The 22,490-nt window shown below is 37.9% G+C and overlaps 1 protein-coding gene across 6 annotated transcripts in view; it reads left to right on the top strand.

The window, feature by feature from the left end:
* The first annotated feature begins 7,057 nt into the window (after window positions 1–7,057).
* fli1 (Fli-1 proto-oncogene, ETS transcription factor) overlaps window positions 7,058–22,490 on the top strand; it is a 39,821-nt gene continuing 24,388 nt past the window's right edge. For 2 of the 6 annotated variants that reach the window (XM_014472459.2, XM_023351509.1), the window contains exons 1-2: window positions 16,203–16,457; window positions 22,225–22,436. In XM_014472459.2, coding sequence (XP_014327945.2) covers window positions 16,440–16,457; window positions 22,225–22,436 — 230 coding nt within the window. In that variant the 5' untranslated portion in view covers window positions 16,203–16,439. Of the gene's footprint in view, window positions 7,259–8,706; window positions 8,819–16,202; window positions 16,458–16,516; window positions 16,619–22,224; window positions 22,437–22,490 lie in introns of those variants that run through there. The other 4 variants (XM_023351507.1, XM_023351508.1, XM_023351506.1 and 1 more) reach the window with 4 other exon arrangements.

The raw sequence follows: 22,490 nt of genomic DNA, 5'->3' as shown, positions 1-22,490 counted from the left end.
TGTGAAATGAAATTTCATAGACACACCAAATTACACAAGTATACTCTTTGGCTTGTATTTGAGGCATTCTAAAGGATGTTAATAATAAAATGCTGCTTGTCTCGCCACCACATGTCCTTCCAGGCTCGTCCAGTTCTCATCTGTTCTCTACCCCTAAGGGCAAAAATACCAAGACCAAACAGAAATCATCCACAGGACTGGGACATCAGGAGGTTTTGGGGTGACGCCTTTCATTTATAGGTATGCTTTTACCTTCATAAATGCTGGCCTCATAAAAAGGCCACTTTGCTTTCCTTTAATACTTCCTCTTTGCAAATGACCACCTTTCACACAAGTAGGAAGATGTCTGCCCTCTGCTTCCTGTAAAGTTGTCTTAGTAGACCTGTGGACCAGCTGTTGATCAATACAGAAAACCATCAGACCACAAGCAGAATTAGTTGTGGAATGTCCACATATAGACCACCATCTCTTGCTATCTTAATGGTGTACTTTTTTTTCTGAAAAGCTGTTAATTTTACTATAGATGTAACAGGATGTAAAGTTTCCAAAAACGTTTGTTGTGATTAGTTTTTCAAAAGACTTCGGGGGCCTTCGAGATGTTGTCCAAAAATGAGATGCATCTTTGTGTTTCTTTTCATTGTTTGCTTTTGTCAGCAGTGGTTTTCAATTTGATCCTTTCTCATCTTTTCCTTCTCAATCATGAACTCTGACATTGAGATAATTGAGTCTTTAGAATGTGCACTGGGCTGTTTTGTTATTCTCCTTGGAAGAGTTGTTGATCTGCTTTTGAAGTTATTTTCGTGAACTGCACATTCAAGGGAAGGTTCAGTTCTGTCAATTTCCAATTTGTGAATAATGGCTCTCACTGTGGTTCCCTTTATTCTCAAAGCCTTGGAAGTGGTCTTGTCAACCTTTCTATACCAATAGAGGTTAATGACTCTATCAGTCTTGTTTGTTCTTGATTTTCCTGAAATTCAGGTATAATGTATAATTTTTCAATATTTTTGCCAATTTTATCTTGTGAGACAGTTAAAGTTTAAATGATGCTTTGATTCTACATGTCGGGTAGAAATCCAGCCAATGTGAAGTTATTGAAACTGAACAGATTTTCAAACAATGTGGTTAAACTCAATTGCTGTTAGTAGTTAATATTTGGATTATTTTTTTGTTGTTGTTTTCCACAAACTCATGCAATGTGACTTTTTTTTCAGGTCAGGGATACATTACTGATAAAATGTTCACAATACCTCATCACAAAAACTCTATACAATTTATATAAGGCAGTAGCACTTTCAGCCTGTTAAACTTGAAGCTTGTGGTTGTTTGCCATTCCTTGTCTGGGTCATAAGTGCTTGAGAGCATGCATGAAAAGATTTGATATTTGTGCCCTGCCTTCCCTGGTGCCACAGTGTGATTTTCTCCCTCCCTGTGGAGCAAAGAAAAAGGGCTGGAATGAAGTAGGACCAATCTCCATCTCCAGATCATCTCTCAGTAGCCCCTCAACTAAATAAATAACTCATTACAGTTGAGAGCAAGGAGCTTCATTTACTCCAGGCGATGTAATCACACAAGCCTGCAGGTTGCCCACATCATCTCAAATACAAGAGCAATCGATGGAATCCCAGGAGGAGATGTTGTAAATGTTAGCATGCCAGCAAATAGTAACTTGCAGCAGGGTGTTTGTGGGCAAGATTCCAAACTGGCAGAGAACTTTGCATCAGTGCCAATCAGGATTTCGGCTTCTTTATAAAAGCACACAAGGAGAGTCAGAATACATCAATACTGAAGCGCTAATGTCAAACTGGAAGGAGACACAATCATCTCACAGCTACATTCCTCTCCTAATGCCATTGCCAGATGGTGCAGGATTTTATAAAACAGACAGACAGAGGATTTAAAGTCTCTTTAAGATCTTATTCAACTGTCATAAGAAAACATGACAAGCAAAAGAGAGAGAATGAAAAGGGGATATATTTCAAACAAGAACTCAGTTAGTGTCAAAAGAGACTAAAAGAAACTATGTCCATCTTCACACCTGGAGAATGTGTGTATCCCTCTGGTAATGACTGAACCCCCCAATGTCACTGGAATAAGTTAAAATTAACAAAAGTAATAGTAAGTATAAAGGACCGACCAAAGAGAATTAGACATTGCTTTTGAAATGTGGTTCAACAGAATTATTCTTAAAAATAAACTGAAGAAACAGGCCAGGACAAAAATGATGGTACATGTTAAACTAAGCTGTGTTTTCTAATTAGCGTTACAGGTATGTTCCAGCTTGTAATCAGACAGTCTGCCTATTTATAGTGTGAGAAGTTGTCACTATGCTAATGGCATGGTGTGTACAGCACCAGAGATGGACCTAAAGACAAGCATGTTAAAGGTAAAGGCCATCAGACCACCTCCAAGCAGCTTGATGCTCCTGTGACTACAATTACATTATGCAGATGTTTAAAGCCCATTGGACGCTAGCCGACCTTCTCGGCCTTTTGAAGAAATTTGATGAGAAATGGAACAGAGGGATAATATTAATGGCAACCAAACAGTCCAGAATAGTCGCCAAAGAAATTAAAGGTCAACTCAAAGGTCTATCAGGTACATCAGTGCCAGATTGCACTATGGGTCATTGTTTGAGCCCAAGTGCACTTCATGGGAGATGACTAACAAGGAAAGCAAAGAATAAAAAAGCAAGGCTGGAATTTGTACCAATGCAAAGTTTGGGATAATTTTGTGACTCTTCTCCCAAAATTCCTGGGAAAATAGTCTTTAGATAGCTGAGATAGAACTGCTGTATTTTGGCAAGGCACATCAGTTCAATGGTCACAGATGTAGAAATGAAGCATATCAAGAAAAGAACACAATCCCTACTGTGAAACATGGAGAAGGCTTAGTTATGTTCTGGGTTTTCTTTGTTGTGTCTGGCAAAGGGTGTCTTGAATCTGTGCATGGTGCAATGATTTTCTTCCTTGGGAACAAGGCATTTGTGAGACGAATAAAATCATGAACTGTTTCAAAAGGTAGGAAGGTCTGACCCAGAAACTTCTGATGTCTGTTAGCAATCTTTGGAGACAACAAAAAGGGTTGCTAGCAATAATTTTTCTCACATTTTGACATATTTGTAAAACCTTCCCAACACAGAAAAGATGAATATTACCAAGTAAAAATGTAGTATGCTGATGAGATTGTACCAAAGAAGACTGAATAGTTTTTTTTTTACCCAAAAGATGATCGAACAAAGCATTTTTGTGGGTGAAAATACGTCTGTAGCCAAGTTAAAGCACATTTTTTCCCCAAACAGAATTGTTTTCTTTGACAGCTGAACTAGACAGGATATTTGTCACATAAGAGGCAGAAAATGCTTAGAATTTTTTTTTTCATGGGCCCATTTTTATACTTCAAATGTTGTATTTTTATGTAGGATTTAGGTCAGGAAAAATGAGGTAGTCATGGACAACGGTTGATTTTGTGTCGAGTTTTGACTTAATTTGGTCAAACGTGAGTCATTGCCCTGTTGAAAGTTTGGTAGAATCAATAAGATTTTTCTTTATCAAGTCTTGGTGTTTCAAAGAGTCCAATATGATTCCCTTGGGTCTCAAAAAAGGACAAATAGGCCCACAGAATTACAGTCACTCCACCATGGTTAAAAGAGGGCAGAGCTGCTATTACACATATTCATCCCTTGTTTCACTCCAGGTCCACCTGGAATGCTTGTTGCCAAAGGTTTTGTCATAGTCTCCTTCACCAAAGCACAGTTCAAATTAAGTTCCACGTGACCTTTAACAAGTTTTTTAAGTTTGAGGTGGCAGGGGAGAAAAGGCTTTGTCCAGGCTAATTTCCCAAATATTTGGTTGAAATATAGATAGCTGTTTACTATGGAGACTTGCTCTTCCTACAATCCTGTTTGTTGGTAAGATAATTAAGGGTTCTTATCCAGTCTATAGGCTAGTGACTAGAATAAATTACCCTCTCATTTGCATTCTATGTATTACCTAGATAAATAAAAGTGTTGCAAGAAACTAATCAGTTTACAATTCTAAACTCTAAATTATATTTTTTTAAAAATCTCTTCAGTTAGATTTATTTTAAAATTATTGCAAGAGGTATCAGCAACTGGATAGTTCTAGCATGTATAATGTAATCTAATGTGTCACTGGTGATTTTGTCAATTCTTAAGATTTAAATTTTCACCCCATAAAATTGTGTTCTAAAATTGCTGGTTTTGAATTTTGGACTTCACACAACAAATGCCATTCTAAATATCATCCTCTTTCAAAACTTTTAAATTTTTAAAACCTATTTAAAATCGTAACCTTTGCTCCGTAGATTTGTTCAAAATTGTGGGTTTTGTCACAATCCAGCCAACGAGAAAGTTTGTGGTGTGAGTAAGACTGGCTGTAACTCAGATACTGTGCCCTTTTTTATTCCTTTGTCATTTCAAGAAGTTTAGTGGTTACAGCTCAAATGTGTTAGAAAACTTCTTCCACAGCATCCTGAGGAAGGCAAACACAGCAGGCACATGAATGCCATTTTTCTGCAAAACGGATGTTGGGATTTCCGTCCATTGTTTCTCGCTGGGAACACCATTATCAGTGTTGTTGTTCCTAATCATTGCATTAGGAAATGGTGCAACAAACAGAAGGTCCAGCCGCTGATGAAAGGCAAATCTTCAAGCTGATGATCCTATCACTGTTAAACATATGTGCAGTTTTACTTTCAAAGATTTTCTTTTGTTCAGTTGGATGTTGCCGATATTATTTCTTCTGAGGCCTAAATAAATATGCTTCTGTAGTCAGAACACATATTGTGCTGCATCATTTGGAAGATATAGAAATTTGTATAATTATTAGAGAAGCAAAAAGGCCTATATAATTACAGAACAAATAGTCACTAAAAAAAATAGAAAAATAGAAAAATATAAATTTTCTATGTGTCCAAATTTCAAGATAAAGCGTTCAGATAATGCTGACCCAATGCAAATTCACAGGAGAAGCCTATGTTTCACTTTGGTTTGCTTTGTATGAAACAGTGACCTTGATGAGGCAATAAAACATCACGGTTGGGCGGCTTTCCCCACCGTAAATTGCCCCACATCCTTTGGGGGTTGCGGTGGAGGGGAATCTCTTGTTCGAAGATGAGGGGAGCAACTTGTATGAAGGAAATGAAGTTAGTGAAGTGAGCGGGGTCAAATGAGCAGGAAGAGGTAAACTCCACCACATAGGGTCTTGGTTTGTTTGAATGTTCCACACTGTACAAACATTTAAGTATTTTTACATGCCCACTCTTAAATCCACTATTATAAAATGTTGAAATTAAGTGTGCTAATTAACATTATGTGCTTTTCCATTGTTTTAGCCAAAGAGCTCTGATCTGGCACTATTATAATATATTGTTTTTCAGAGCAAGGGCAAGAAATATAGAGTTTTCTTAGTCTTCCAGCATTTGTAATTATTTTTGAATTTGGTATAGTTTGCATACATTTTGGTCTATATTATAAGCTTATGTTGCAACGCTCAGTGCCCAGGGCAGCACTCTGTCAATGATGACACAAATGTTATTTGAATCTTCGTATTTGGAGATAAATTAATGGGTTCTTTCGGAACCCCCCTCCCTTTTAAAAATCTAGTATGTTTATAGATATGGAGAAATAAAACCATTTCTTTCAATGTCTGCCATGAAGTTATGATTACCAAAATTATTGCTGTTCTCAAATATTAGGAGATATCTTTTATTATGTTTTTCTTTTTTTTTTAATTCAGAAGTTTAAATGCACTAAGCTTACTGTGACTTAAAAGGAACTGGAAAAGCTCAGCTGATAATTGCATAGCTTTGTAATGCAGTGACACCCTACTGAGGTTAATTCACAACATTTGAGTAAAACTGAGGCACTCAAACAAGATCTCAAACACATTTCAGTTGGACAGTACAGGATGTACGTCACCTCAAAAATGTGTGTATGTCTTCTAATGTGTGTATCAACCCTAGAACAACAGCAAAAGACCTGCTGAGGAGGCTGGTAGGAGAGTGTCATTATCCATTGGGAAATTATTTCTTCATTGACATTTGCTGAAAAAAAGCTCAAACAGGAAGAACTTAAAAGAAATACAAAAAGCAAGATAACAGCATTAAAATACACAGGGGTAAGTCAAGTCATGCTTATTTGTATAGCACATTTCAGCAACAAGGCAGGTCAAAGTGCTTCACGTGATAAAAACATAACACTGTAATCAGTTGTGTTGGGAACAGCAAACAATCAACAAACGTTACATTTTGTCAATACCATAATCAAAATCAATGAGAGTAAGCATTTTAAAATATTAAAGATGCATCTTATTTATCTGAGACATGCCCTGTATCCTGAAGAAACTAAAACTGAAGTGTTTGACCATAAAAACTATTTCTGCATTTGGAGGGGGAAAAAAAGGGGAAGTTTGTACGCCAGCTTGTAGCAGCATCATGTTGTGGGTGTATATTGATTCAGACAAGACTGGTGGACTTCACAAAACAGATGCTGTCATATGGGAAGGACACTGCGTAAATATATGAAAACATCAGAAAGTTAACACTTGGACAAAGAAAGTAAAAAGGTATCAAAAGTTCAGATGGACGATTGTGCAAAGATACAAATAAATTAGTTATAAAGCAACATGTCTTCTTTCTAAAAGTCTGATGTAGTCCACTTTCAAAGACGAGGAAGAGGTTGAATACCAAGAGCACAATTCATGTACATCCCCCTAAAATGAGCAACGTTTTTCCATCTTTCCCCAGGTTTTCAGTTTAGATGGACTGTTTGTGTGCTTTTACAGCTGGATGGCTTTCCAGGTTCTCTTGCCACATTGTTTCCCCTCAGTGCACTACACCTCGCATGTTTATTGTTCTTCCGACCAAAAGTAAAGCTGTTTAAAACCAAACTGTTGCGTTCTTATCGTACGTAAAGACTTTACAAATTAGATTTATGAGACTCTTTCTCCCCCTCTTGCCTTCTCTCTTATTTCATGGTTCAGTTGCCTCACACTGCAGGCAAAGGGGAGGTTTTCTCTTGCTGCTTATTGGCCGCGGCTCTCTCATTTCAGGAGCATTTCCATGCCTGCACCCGGCGCTCTTTCAGACACCGTCAAAAAATAACTCACTGTCATCATCAGTGGAAAACACCTTCGACTCTTGACGGGACTAATTATTTCAAATAGCAAGAGGAGTGGTTTTTCCTGGTGGAGGGATATCGACAAAAAAAAGAGAGAGAGATCGACCGCAGTAACGACAGGTGAGTGGCAAGTTTTTAAGCTGTTCTGGGTAAACGCGCGTGCTGGCAGACAATAAATCATTTCCGCGTGTTTGTTTTCATTGAAGCATGGTCACGCGCTCGATAGTTGGCTGTATCTCTACTTTTTAATTTTGTTTTATTTTATCCTATTTTAAGTAGCGAGACGATGTTTCTTAAGTGCGAAGATGACGTGAAACTGCATTTGCCTTAACGTTTCAACTTCATCACATCAAACTTGTTCAGCTTATTCCGTTTTTCCCCCCCCAATTTTAAAGTTATTGTTTGACTATTGAGACTTTTTCTTCTTCAAAGTCTTATCATGGTGGAGATATAAAGAGGGGGACAACAGAATACCTAATAGCTGAAAACCAGTTGACTCTAGTTTATGATGGATAACTGCAAGGTAAAGATGCTTAAAATGTAACACTAGAGGGTTCCCCGGCCCACGGGGCTGTCTCGGAGGAAGGTTCACGCCGTTATTCACCAGTCCTCCTCTAATTGGCTGCAGATGCGGTGTCCTGTAGGGTCTTTTTTTTATCGGCTGGAAATCGGATGCATTTTTTTTTTTTTTTTTTTGCGTCTGCCCAAATATAAAGAAGAAAACAATACCTAAATTCATATTTTAAAAGATTACAAAACGTTTAAATCACCCGTTGATAATTCTAAACTTAATGCACAGTTCTAAATTAAGGCTCGTAAAAGCATGCATGACTGCACAGGGCAGAGATGTTCCACGGGGATTATTAAGAGATGGCCTGCCATTGTAGACATTCGCATAACCTCATTTGCTTCATCACCCATATGTATATAAGAGGCGCTTGTGATGGCTCTGCGCTGCTGATAATTGCAGAGGTATAAGGAAGGACTAAAAAACACCGTCCCCTCAGTGCCCTTTCACCCGAGACTTTGTAAGCTGCACTTATTAAAGCGAAAAGTGTTTCAATATGTGGTAAGCTTTAGGGGGAAAACGTGATGGGGGTTGGGATGGGGGCCCTAGTTTTTTTTTTTCTTTTTTTTGTTGCTCAGTTTCTATTGGCTAGAATTGAAGTAAGTAATTTATCCATGTTAGCTCCAGGTCACTGTTGTAATTTCCATCTATTGGCGCTATTAAGTGTAGGGAGGGTAGTAATTAAAACCTGCTCCATATCTAATAGCTCATACCAGAGCTTAGGGGAAAAACGGGCTTTGTGAATGAATCTAGGTTGGAATTGACGTGCAGATTTGAGGGAGGGTGTACATGGGGTAAATTTTACTTTTAATTTGGTGGAGGTGCTGACCCTTGTGTTTCTTTTATGGATTCACAATCTTGTAATAATAATAATAATAATAATAATAATAATAATAATAATAATAATAATAATAATAATAATAGTAATAATAATAGTAATAATAATAATAATAATAATAATTGTTTCCATCCATTTTCTTTTTCTTTCGTCTTCTTTCAGGGCCCATTGGACACTGAGCACCCTTGGGCCAGTCTGTCTAGTAGACATGTTTCAAACTGTCCCTGACACGTCGTCTTACGTTAAGGTAAGACACCACCATCTGTTGGATCAGGTAATTTTGCAGGGTTCTTTTCTTTCAGTTTGCTGTGATAGTCAACAACAAAGTTTGCCAAGGCTATTTCAACTTATATGATGCTATAATTTAGTTATTGTGTTAGATCATTTTGTTTCTTGATTTTAATTTAGACGGTTTAACAATTTAACTAAGAGAACTTTACAATAGGAAAACATAGGCATGTGCTGGTATGGGATTCATTAAATAAAACATTTAGTGTAATCTAAATGGTTTTATTTAAACCGTAAAAGCTACAATTATTTATACTTCATGAGTAAATGATATATTGTATTATGTTTAGAATGTAAGCAATTTATTATTATTTCAACATAATATAAGCAAAGATCCCTTACATTTAGTACTGCTTTTTTTCAAACGATAGACTATTTGCAGTTCAATTATCATATTTTCGTATTCTTATCATACAATAAGAAAGGGAGTTTCTTATGCTTATTGGTTAAGGTCATTTAGGTTCCATTCTATGACTGCTTGTTTTTAATTAGTAATATAGCAGTAATATATCCAGTTCTATGGAGCTCTAAGCTCCACAAAAAATAAATAAATAAATAAAAATAAAAAATGGATAACTCATTTACTACTGATTAATAAATGATAATTTCATCAAAATGTGAAGCCATGAAAATGTTGACAGAAACTTTTAGCGGTATAGCAAAACTACAACTAGTTAAAGCCTTGGCACACCCATGCTTCAGCAATACTGGTTTACTTCTAGTCACATAAGCTTTTTTATTTTAGTAACAAATAATCCCTTTTAACCAGCACCCATCTCGAACCCTTTAAGGGACAAAGGTGTACAGAAAATGGATGGATGGATGGATAATGCCTTTAATCTTAGTTAGAACTCAAGTGAAGATATTGGTTCAGTCAACTGTTAGCGATTCTCATTTGTCATGTGTGGTGTCCAGTATGGCTGATATATTTCTGTGAGCTGTATCATGAATAATATTTAATCTATTTAAAATCTAAATATTTTCAGAAGACTTGTAGTTAAGAAAATCTCTGACCTGATGCAAGAACATTTCTTGAAAATTTGACTTAAAGTGCAACTCAAATGCCCCAGCAAGTTGGGCATCTGAGACATTATATTTTATGGTGTGTTCTCTGTTTTTGGAAGTCTGATTTTCCCAGGTTTTAGTCAGAAAAACAACAAGAAACCCAGAATTCCAACTGGGAAAGTCAGGGGTCGTGGAGCAGCCCTAAGCTCAGATTCCAATATGGCTGCCTAACATAATGCTCAAACTTGGTGAAATATGAAGGCATGAATAACAGTTTTAACAGTTTGTCTTATATTAAATAAGTGCCACACATAGCAGATACATTTATGTCAGTTTGTATTATCAGCAGTTGCTCCAAAAGCAACTAAAAAATTATACTTATCTGACAAACTGTGTGAAAGGAAAAGGTTTTACATGCCACCTTCCAAGGGTGGTTCTAGACAAGGGCTAACTGGGTCCAGTGCCCATGTAGACCTGGTGCAGGCCTCTGTTTTGGCCCCTGTACTGAAGAGATAATACTGGAACATTTTCTCATGGTGAAATACTCTGAAACAGAAACAGTAGGTAATTGGTTCTCTTTCACTAATTTAATATTTTATCTTCACAGTTTCCCTTTAACAATGAATTAGAAATGGAAGTATTACACTTTTAGCTTCAGCTGTTTTGATACTGGATCACAGTTTTCATCTGTTACATCAGGAGTTTGCAACCTGATCTTGCAGACTCCTGAAGTGTTTTATTTTTTTTGTCCTTTATTTTGTTCTGTGTCCCCACAAAAAAAAAAGAAAAAAGACTGTGCCTCTGGTAAATTTAGTCTAGAACTGCCACCATGTTAAGGTAAACCCTTTAGTAATAGTTTAGTAATCTTTTATGTCCATCACAAACCAGTACTCATCTTTTGCTTATTTTTAACATGGAGGATAAACTATATGTGGAAAGTCATCATAAGAATTTATTAGAATTTGGACAGGTACATTTGAAGATTTGGTTGAAATTTAACTAGTTTATTTAAGCATGTGAAGCAGTTAAACCTGGTTATGATGTTCTCAAATGAAATGTTTGTGAAACATCATAGCAATTACATCAATACAATTCTAGCAGTTTGTTTGGTCATTGATGACAAGTAAGGCATTTTATTTTACTGCAGTGTCAAGGTGACTGACAGTGATAATAATAATAATAAAGAAATACCTGGTTACCCTGAAGTCACGATGCTCTGTTGTTGCAGTTTTTCTTCTTTTCTGCTCATTAAAATGTGGTGTTACGTCTCATTATCATGCCTTACGTCATGAACCCGCTCTCTGTCCGTCACGCTCCTGAGAGGGTAAATAGAGCAAACAACGCACATCTGGTTTTCATATGAATCCCGCATCTCGTCCCGCATGCATGGCGCAGCGGGGATATGATACATCCAACGGATCCACACGTCTAGAAATAGCACTGAAACGCCAAATGGTTTTATATATATATATATATATATATATATATAAATGTTTATTTTATAAAATAAAATCAAATATATTCTGTGTATATAAAGTGAAAAAAAAATGTATTTGAAAGCCGAGTGACTGCGTGACGTTTGACTGCTTGGGCTGTGTGCTTCATTCAAATGAGTCATTGTACAGTGTAGGTCTATGTTTCTAACTTAATAATCAAGGTGTTTTTCCAAAGGGCGACTTCTTATGTTGTGAGGACTTATCCCCCCGTTCTTTGAATAAGGGCTCCTTTCATCCGACCGCAGCGTTTGTGCCACCGCTGAGAGACTTTGCGTTTCAGGAGTCGGAACAATTCCCGATTTGTTGTAAGAGAGCTGAATAGCAGGGAATGTTTAAATAGAAAATATGAGCCTGAATGTCTCTTTCTGTAAGAGGCGCAGGGAGAGGGGAAATATATATTTTGTGACGCTTTGTGTTTCAGTTTGTTGTGGAAATGCAGCCTAGATTGTTTCCTTTTATTCTGGCGTTTCCGATCTGTGACTCCAGGGTTAAGCGTGTCTTCGCAATTGTTGCTTCCCTCTCAATCGTGCAGGGCGATGCTGGTCAGCATGTGGCACGCCTCAATGTACGAAATCTAAAAAAAATATTCCCCATCTTTCGAGCGAGTCCAAAGGGCCCCGGCATTTGGTTTTGTTTGGTTAAGGCCAGGCGAGACTGGAACTCTCCAATAAAAATAAATCTCAAATTAATTATGGCCTAGAGCGAGGGGCCAGACAGTTCGTGCTTCTATGTGCTGCAGACTCCAGTTTTTTTTCTTCTTCTTCTTTTTTGCCCTCAGTATTTTGACTCGGGTAAATGCCTTTTCGCCTGAGAGCAGGAATGATCTGAATACAAGTCTGCAGTTTAATAAACAGGAGCAATGGCTGGCTTACATGGACGGAGGATGCTTCGACTTCGGAATTGCGGTTATTTTTCTTGAATACTACCTATGTTTTTTACCATGTTAAAAATGTCTAAAGGTGGTTATAAAAATGTCAAAACAAAATGGGGCTATATAAAACAAATATATATATATTTTTTTAAAAGCAACAGGAGCCGATTAATGCTGTGAGATACAATATCGTGTCAGTTTTCCCTACCTTTCAGATCTTACCACAGATTTATTTAAGTTGAAGAAGAAAAGATGGGCCCACAACAATTGAAAGGCTGCTGCACATACAAACTCACCAAAGTGTCCGCCCACCTCTGGCTTGCAGCCTCCGTGCTGAGACAGAGGAGCTACTGGCTGGTGGTGTAAGAAGAAATGTCTGGCTGTCTAGTTCCAGCGTCAAAGCCAGATGTTCTGTGGTTCACTGTGTAAACCAACTCGCATCTGTTTATTGGCCTTCTAAAATGTTTGTTACCGCTTTATTCATTATGATCTTGGGAGTTCTCGCTCCCTCTTGTCGTTTTGATAAGATTTATGACTGGAATGATGGATTTTCTTGTAAAATAAAGGAAGTTTGCTTTTAAAACAATTATTTACAGGTTGGTAAGATTTGGTTTGACAAGAAAAGACAATATTTTGGGAGGTGAAACAAGATGATTTGTGTTATTCAAACCCACTTAAAGTTGGCATGAAGAGTGTAAGTGAGAGTAAATTTGGCTTTTTGTAATTAAGGTATATTTACATAAATTGAAACGGTTAAACTTGTGGAGGCTTTAAATTATAAGCATGCAAAGCAGTTCCAAAGTTGTTGGGGACCCCAAGCAAAATTTCCTTTATAGGAGCCACAATTGAAATTCATAAAATGGAAGTGGACGTTAGATTTTTAATAGCCATAATCATCAAGATTAACAGAACTAAACAATTTAACATATGTCTAATGTATCTACATAGCTATGTTTCAGATTTTAAGTTGACTTTTGGTATTATTATGTTTCATTTATAAGCACCATATGAGCACAATTGGTGCTTTTCTCAACTTGTCCTTTAATAAGTTTAATTCCTTTTTAGACCCAAAGACCTGCAGGGGGCTTTTAGCAGTTGCAAAGTTTGCTTGTAGCTCAGTCTGACCCTGTTGGCATGGGCTGGTATAAGATTCCTATGGCATGTAGGATTAAGTAAACAATCATGGTATCATTGTACATTTAAAATAGAAATGCATAACATGATTTAATTATTTTTAATTAAAAATCAATCATTTAATTAAAAGTGAAAGACAAAAAAAAGTTTTTATTATTGCTAAGATAAATAGCATATTGAATTATACAGTAATATAGAATTTTCTTAAGCAAAACTATAGAATCTACTCTAGTAAAATACTGAGGCTTGTTATTTGCCTACTTCTCTATAGAGTGACTCAACCAAAGTCAGTTTGATGTATGAGCAAACTTTGTGAATGCTTGGAACCCCCTGCTTGTTTGAGAGTCAAAGAAATGGATTGGAATTCGCATGCAATGGGTTAACAAATTCACCACCTTAATATAAACGATTGAAAACTTTAAAAAGTTAAATGTTCTATATAGTTTTGTTGCTTTAGTCTGAATTAGGGTCACATCTTCATGGAAGTTTAAATAGTTTGATGTGTGTTTTCCTTATTTTAATTGAACTTAAGTTAGCTTTGCTTCTTCTTAATCATTTCACTGAGTCAAAAGGCTAAGCTGACGGCGGGCATAAAAATTTAATTTAGCAGTTGTCCTCAGCTGACCTTGTGCCAGCCCTGCACACCAATCAAATCCTTTGATCAAGCTGATATTAGGCAGTTAGTTATTCAGGCTATCTATTAGAGGGGGACATTTGGGGCGAGGCAATTTTGCATGTTTGTTACAGCTATGGAAAACTCCTATCGCTTCAAGACTTTCTCAGACACCTCAGAGAAATCACGTCTAGGCAAAATCTGAGTATTTCTTTTAAACTTCACCATATCTTAATACCAGTATTTGGTCGTAGTTGGATGGATGGATGGATGGATGAATGGATGGGTGGGTGGGTGGATGGATGGATGGGTGGGTGGGTGGGTGGATGGATGGATGGATGGATGGATGGATGGATGGATGGATGGATGGATGGATGGATGGATGGATGGATGGATGGAAGGGTGGGTGGGTGGATGGATGGATGGATGGATGGATGGATGGATGGATGGATGGATGGATGGATGGATGGATGGATGGATGGATGGATGGATGGATGGATGGATGGATGGATGGATGGATGGATGGATAGATAGATAGATAGATAGATAGATAGATAGATAGATAGATAGATAGATAGATAGATAGATAGATAGATAGATAGATAGATAGATAGATAGATAGATAGATAGATAGATAGATAGATAGATAGATAGATAGATAGATAGATAGATAGATAGATAGATAGATAGATAGATAGATAGATAGATAGATAGATAGATAGATAGATAGATAGATTGACTGATTGATTGATTGATTTATCTTCACACAGGTAGTCTCTCTATATCAAGATGATGCAAAAACTCCAGAGTTTGGAATGTAAAGAAAAACAGCAAAAACGATTTTACAAAAAGCAAGAGAGTCACTAAAGAGTTAAACAAGGTGTCTCCCTTAATTACTCGAGTCAGAGCTGGCCTCAGGCAGGAGAAGCCTTGACCCTTAGCAGGATCCAGATGTGGTGGTCCCAAGGGTGGGGGCCCATGCCGCCTCGCCAGACCCCCAAGTGGAGTGCAGACAGGCCGGCCCTGCTGTCAGGGGCAGGCTCCATTTGAGTCTGAGGGGCCGCTTCCCCACAGGCATACTGCAAAAAAGTATTCATTATTCTTATCATTGGCCGAATCACAAGGCGTTATTAAACATTAGGAAACGATGTGTGCTCACGTTTATCCAACGAAAAACTCTGTTTCCCCTCCTGTAATTGGACGTTGATTTACTAAATAGCAATCTCATTCCTTAAACTCTGTTGACATGGCCTTTAATTAATTTGATTAAAATACAGATCTTAAACTCGGAAAACTGACATTTCTTTCAGTATCTCTGAACACGTTCAGAATCTGGACACGTTCAGAATCCCTCTTCCTCTTTAGAATATGCACTAAAATTGCTCTTGATTTGATGAGAACATTTTGAAAGTGTAGGCAAGGAAGAGGGGGCTCAAATACCTTCGGAGGGAAGGATTCCTGATGTGAATTGTGCTCAGACAATTAATAGCAGTAAATAATAATAATTATAAAAATAATAATCAAATTGATTAATTAAGTTCACTTTGGTGCGCTTTGGTCTCTCTATGTCTTTTTCCAGAGAACACATGTTGCGGAGCAACTTTTAGATCACATCGCGGCAAAGCTCTACTTTTATTTTAATAATGTCAAAAGAACACCTAACATATCTGATCGCAAAGAAAGAAAGAAAGAAAAAAAGCAACCCACAATAAAACCCAGTCGTATCTATCTCCTCAGTTTTGATTTAGAGCTCAGTTGGTATTGAGGGAAACATCTGTCCACTCCCAGGGATGAAATGCATTACTTCCACTATGAAATCCAGAGTAAAATTGTGACTTGATTTACTGGGGGATGGAGGCATGGCCAGATGTGTCTGAAATGTAGGCGTGAGTCAAAAAGCGCCCTAAAACATTAAGTTCCATAACATATATTCATTCGTAAAAAAAAAAAAAAAAAAAAAACTTCAAATAAAGCTAAAAAAAATTCTGGACAAATAAACCCTTCTTCCACAGCAGCTGTGACATTACCGCCAGGGAATAAATACATAGCGCGCAACAATATCCCTCAGCCGGCACAACACTGCAATGGCCGTGTGCAACGCAGGCAGCCCAGCCATCCTGTAAATATTTCCGAGCAGAAAAACATAACAGCGGAGCGAACACTCAATTGTTTCACTGCTTATCTCTCTGGGACAGTATCCTGCCTTTTTTTTTCTTTTCTCTCTCTCTCTCTTTTTTTTTTTTTTTTTTTTTTTTTTTTTTTTTTTTTTAGAAGGCAGGACTTTCGGTGACACACAGCTTCCTTCTCAAACCTTCTCAACAGCGGTGACTTCACTTCCCAAATTTAGAGGAAAGAAAAAAGTCAATCCGGTAAAGAGAGAAAAAAGTGTCTCCTTCTCTCCGCCACATAGTACCGGGGGGGCACTGGAATTAACTCAGGAGCGTGTCATGTTTGGGATATCGTCGGGGTCCGCTGAAAATTGGGCAAAATGGACGGAACTATTAAGGTAAGGGTGGAGGACGGGGTGTATGAGTTTGTGGGGAGACAGTTTTTTGCGGAGTTGCGCCTCCTTTTTTTAAAGCAGCGGATTGAAACGATCCTCTGTCTCGGTCTGTGAGCTGGAACCTCCAATCCGACGACGATGAGAGATTTTTTCCTTTAACCAAGGTTTCTCTTCTTTTCTTCTTTATTCTAAAGCATTTTCTCCCTTTTTACAATAAAGGCTTTCGAGGATACACGCTTAGTGGATTCAGATCTGAATCACGTTGTGGATTTTTCGGGGGACCGGGCGCATCATTACGCACGTCTGGGGAAGCCACTAAGGAATTATTGCTCGATTCAGACTAGAAACACACTCTAGAGTCGTTTATGTGGTGTATATCTGCGAGTTCAAGCATTTAGTCGAAGAGATTACTGGATGTAGCGGCTGGACACGATGATGTTGAGCTGCGCAACAGCGGTGTGGGCACGTCGCCCGGCTCAGTCCTGAGGATCATGTCCGCGTGTTAACGGAGCTGTGATGGTACCTGGCTGGTATCTGGGAATCGGAAAGTCTGCATCTGCGTCTCTTTGCGGATTTCGATCGTTGCTGAAACTCCGCGTCTCCCCGCTGCCGGACACAGAGAGTTTTGTCAAGCTGCAAAGGAAAGCTGTCATTTGGTAACTGCCCATGCAGTTTGCAACACTCGAAACCGCAACGCTTCACAATGATACCTTGGCTTGCTCTTTAAATAGTTGCACAACTTATTTTGAAACGGTATGCTGTTAGTGGCACAGCGCTGGTCTGCATTAACACCACTTGGCTACTGGTTCCCTGAGACTGGAATTCCAGATGCATTATGGCTACAGCCTCCAGTCCAGATGTTAAAGCCCCGCTTGTCCCCAGTTAGACACATTCAGGCTACAGAGCTTATTTACTCCTGTTGTGTCTGAGAGATGTTACTTGTTCTTTTTTTAATTCTTGGAAATTTAAAGTAGCTCGTTTGTGGTCATTGGGTGTGGTGTGATTTTTCTGGGAAAAGAAAGAGAGACAGTGAGAGGAGAAAAATAGCCATGGAATTCCATCATTTATTGCTCACAGGTTTGTGATGTGCCATGGATGAATGGCCCTGGTGCAAAAGCATGGAATTTTTGTCAACTCTGATCTTTTTTAACAAAACAAGAAGTTCCAATAGCAAATGCAATCATAATTGCATCCCTGGGTATAGATGAACTTGTACATTCATGTTCACAAAAAAAAAAAAAAAAGAAAGGAAGGACTCTCTAGCCATGAGAGTTTCCTGCTCTACACAATCTTTTCCTGACAGGTTTCCTCTTCCTCCTTAAACAAAGGACAGGAATGCCCCCCCCCACCCCCCCCACACCCTCTGGGTGGCTCCTGTTAGGTTCACTTCATGTTTATGTGCTTGTGTGTGTATGTGTGTGTGTGAACAGCAAACAGATACATGTGTATTCTGGATGTGAAGCTATTGCATACACTATCTAGTCTTGACGTATTTAGGACCAGCTGCAACCCGGGCCAGACTGACTTGGCTGGTGTAAACAGAACCAAGGTGGCTCCCAGCAGGTGTCACAGTCATACACAATGCTTATGATGGGGCTTGATTATGAGCTGCAGTGATTTATTTGCTGTTTTTTCCCAATCTTTGTCTGGGGAACACCCTACAAAAACAACCCCCTTACTTCCCCCCCACCCCCCAACCCCACCAAAAGAAAAAAATATATTCTGAAGGTTAATGCTGCCTGTGTGATTATGGCAATATTTGTTATAGTAATATCTATTGGAGAAGAATCAAAACATATGTGGGAGAAGGCCATGTATTCTTAAAGCTGTCACACAGCCTGATTTTGGGACGGTGATGGCTCTGTGGCTACAGTCTGTTTTGGTGACAAGTTTGTTTTATGTGAAAGAATAGATTGGTAGTTAACATTTTCTGTTTGAAAATATACCTATGCAATATCTAAATTACTATCCCTTTACTTTGAAGCTAAAACTTGGAATAGAGGTCCAAGCTGGGATTGTAGACATTTGCATGTTTTAGCTGAGACTGGGAAGCATTACAATGCAATCCTGAACTAATTTTAATTTAATAGATATTGGTGCACTCATTCTAAACAACGTGAAACTGTGAAAGGGGAAAATATATCTAAAGATCTCTGTATCTGGTTGAAAGGTGATAGGGTTGTGCTAAATCTGGATGAGACCTATAATTCCAACAAGTCTAGTTTCAGCATAATTTTTGAGGCTAAACAAAGATACAGCCTGAACAGCTTCAAATAGCAAAATAAATGTTATTGGACATTCTGTCTTTGGAGCGATGCGCTGGGATTAAAGTCACAATCTCTCAATTTCCATGCATACTGCTTTAATAATCCAGCTGTGCTTCATGACTGCAGAGTTGAATTTGCACTATGACTGCATGTATGTAGTTGAGGATGTGTTTGTGACTTTCTTTTGCTGTCATTCTTGTAGATTTTGTCTTACAAAAATTTTCTTCAGCAACATTTTGTCTGCACTGAATCATCTCTCTGTTAAAATAGCAATTCAGTAAGGTAGCTATGAAGGTGCAAAGTAGCTGTCACCGTTTGAGTCTGTTGTAGTTCTTGGTTGGAAATTGCACTCGTGACTCGTGACTTATTTAACCCTGGCGATCTGTCCAGGTTGTGCCCCGCCTTTCGCCTGTTGAGCACTGGAGATGGGCACCAGCACCCCTCGCAACCCCGCTAGGGATAAGCGTGTATGATAATGGATGGATGGATGGATGGATAGATATATAAAAGATAAACATTCTCATTCCAAAAGTAGTCAATATATTTACCTCTAAACCTCGATTGTATGTAGACTTGACTCTTGCTCATGTTTATATGATGTGCATGAACAAAAAAAAAACATGGAGTTTTTTTAAAATGATCATCGTGATTGTAGTCAGCCTTTAGAGATACAAAATTATGCCGTTTTCCCACATCATTTATCTGTAAATGACCGCTGGAGAAGAAAATAAAATCACATTAAACATTTTATTTCTATTTATTTTATAATTTATAAAAAAAAGTTGACTAAAATCAGAAAGGAATTGACATGCAGAGCTTTAAATCGATGGATTTGATATTGTTTGTTTACAAGTAGAGGAATTAGGAAGGGATGGAATGTTAATTTGTAGGTACAACATGTCACTGAAATACATGCTGTAAAAAAGTAATTGAGCAGGTGCTTAAAAGTTGCTGTTATCTCTAAAGTGCAGGGTTTGGTTAGAGTTTGGGCTTTGATATCATTTTTAAATAGTTGGGTATTGGTTTTCTGGAAATACAACAAATGAAAACACCTCACAATGACATGACATTTTCTTCAAGGACCCTCAAACCTCAGGACCCCAGGCCAGTGCCCAAGTCACTCTTTTTTAAGGCTCACCCAAATGACACATTTCATAAATTATAGTCTGATGGTGTAGAGCAAACAGAAAAAAAGGTGCAACTGCCTCTAGATTTTACAAGTAGCTGGTGTGTGTTCCTTAGAGATACTGGAGTAATCAGAATAGTGCTGTTTTGTCAGTTTTCTACAGTTACATGGGGTTGTTTCTATTTCAAAGAAATAAAAAAAAAACCTGCTGCAATCTTGATGAACACAAACCACTTGCCAATCATGGCTCCAATTGTGGCAACTGATATGTCAGTGTAAATATAACGTGCAATAGTCAAAATAGTTTGCAAAGCTCTTATCAAGCTGTTATAAGACATTCCCTCACTGTTTTACCCTTATCATCTGCAGACTAGCTGCTGTGTTCTGCTCAGATAGTTTGTCTTGCTGTCTAAATTCAGACAATGATGGATTCTCAGATGAAATCAGTGAATAAACTAATTGTTCAAGCGGTTATATATATTTCAGCTTTTTAAAAACTGCTAATTAACCCGAAAGACTATGGTGTAAAAGGCATTCAATTTTATTTTTGTTTGGCATAACCCAACAAGCTTACCTTTTCCCATAAAAGAAAGTTATAAAAATATCACGTTCATGAAAAGTCAGCATTGAATCGCCAACGTTAACAGTAACATCCAGAATCTGTAATGTTTGAGATTTCACAATTGCTCAGAACCTAGATCACATCTTATAAGTTGTTAAATATTTGTTTCAACTATAGCATGTTTAATTGAGTTAGCTGCTACTACCGAAAAAGGAATGCAAACTAATATGTGTGTGCATTACTGTGCAAATGTACCTACTGTGCATAATAAAAAGCAAACTGAGAAACAAAGTACTGTACTTTCTGTTGAGGAACAAGTAAACACATGCATTGAAAGAGGAAAATCCAGAAACTTGTGATCATGACTTTGCTTTCATAAACATTCTAGAGAATGGAATGGCTGCATGGTGGATCTATGAATTAATGAATTTCAAGTCACATCTTTCTCCCTGAAGCAACTATGTGGCATGCTGGAATGAAAAAAAGTCAGTCCTCTGAGATCAGACACGTCTTCGTCTCTACTGTGCCATCAGATCCGATCAAATCCAGATGTGCATCAGAAGCAAACCTAATCCTCAGAGCCATATTGTTATGATTTCACTTAATATTTTTCTTTATTGTTTTTTTTTGTGTTTACTCTTCTAAAAATAATGTGAATAAATCATTATTAGGCACTAATCAGTGATGATGAAATTTCATGACTTTTTAAAACAATGACATTTGAAGTCAAACCCATCAACTGCACAGCATAAGCTTTGCTTTTAAGACATTACGCAAGGAGCGTGTCTAAACCACACAATATCTTGGCCTGCTATGTGATTTTCAGCGAGTTTCTGCGTTTGTTTTCTTTAATAAACTGACATTGCTCCAGCAGCGCCGAAGCACAGGGGTCAGTTTAGCTGTGACCCCCCCTGCTTCTGTTGAGTTTTCAGCTGTGGAGGGAAGCCCAAACCTCAGACATGATGCACACAGTCTGGCTCAACAGGGGATATGGATGTCCACATTAATCTGGAAAATAGACCTCTGATACCAATTTACATATAAGGAATCATGGGGAGTTAGGTTAGAGTAGAATACTTTTTTTAATTTTAGTTTTAGCTAAAAGCATTTGCTAATTAATACTCACTCTACTTGTCAAATTATAATCTGAGTGGACCAAGAGTTCTGTAGCATCTTATCTAACAGCTTTGTGAGCATGATTGAAGTGATCTTAACATCAACAGGAAGCTACAGCCCTACATGAACTGTATACACAAACTACAGAGGATCCCAGACTGTGATATGACTCATAAGTGCACATAATTGGTGTAAACAAAAATACACAGGAGATTGGAAATTTAACTTCACATGTTGCAGGGAAGGGGCTTGACCCTTTTTTGCTAGCTATTGGGAATATAATTGAGATCATATAATTGAGATGCTACTTCTACCTTCTTATGTATATGTTAAAGAGGTACATGTTCATCTGTTACCTCTTTCAAGATAATGACTTTTGAGGCTGTTTGTGTCTATGGTTAGTTTACCTGTTAAGAAATGAAACAGACACTTGAGATTCTGACCAGGTTTTCAAAGATTAGGGCCGATTAAAGTAGAAGTCTGTCAGTTTTGATTGCCAGTTGATCTCTTTATGCATCTGTACTTCAAAACGGGTCATCTGAGTTGAGTTGATTATTGTTTTTATTATTGGGAGGACCACCTATCTTTAAACCAAAACAAAAAATAAATTCTGATTCTGTTGCTGTCATATGAAACAAATTTTTTTCTTATATGTGAAAAGCAAGTTAAGTAAAACTTTTTGTTTGCCCACATTGACAGGAGGCGCTATCAGTGGTGAGTGAAGACCAGTCCTTATTTGAGCCTCCATACGCTGCTGCTGCCCCTCTCCCCAAAACAGACATGACTGCATCTGGCACACAGGACTACAGCCAGACCCACAAAATCAACCCTTTACCCCCACAGCAGGAGTGGATCAACCAGCCTGTGCGGGTCAACGTCAAGAGAGAATATGAGCACATGAACGGATCCAGGTATGAATACAACGACTTACTGTCCCTCTGATATCTCTTTTTTTTCATTAAGAA

Source organism: Xiphophorus maculatus, chromosome 18 (genome assembly GCF_002775205.1).
Source record: "Xiphophorus maculatus strain JP 163 A chromosome 18, X_maculatus-5.0-male, whole genome shotgun sequence".
Taxonomy (NCBI): Eukaryota; Metazoa; Chordata; class Actinopteri; order Cyprinodontiformes; family Poeciliidae; genus Xiphophorus; species Xiphophorus maculatus.
This window is presented reverse-complemented; position numbering and strand designations above follow the sequence as displayed.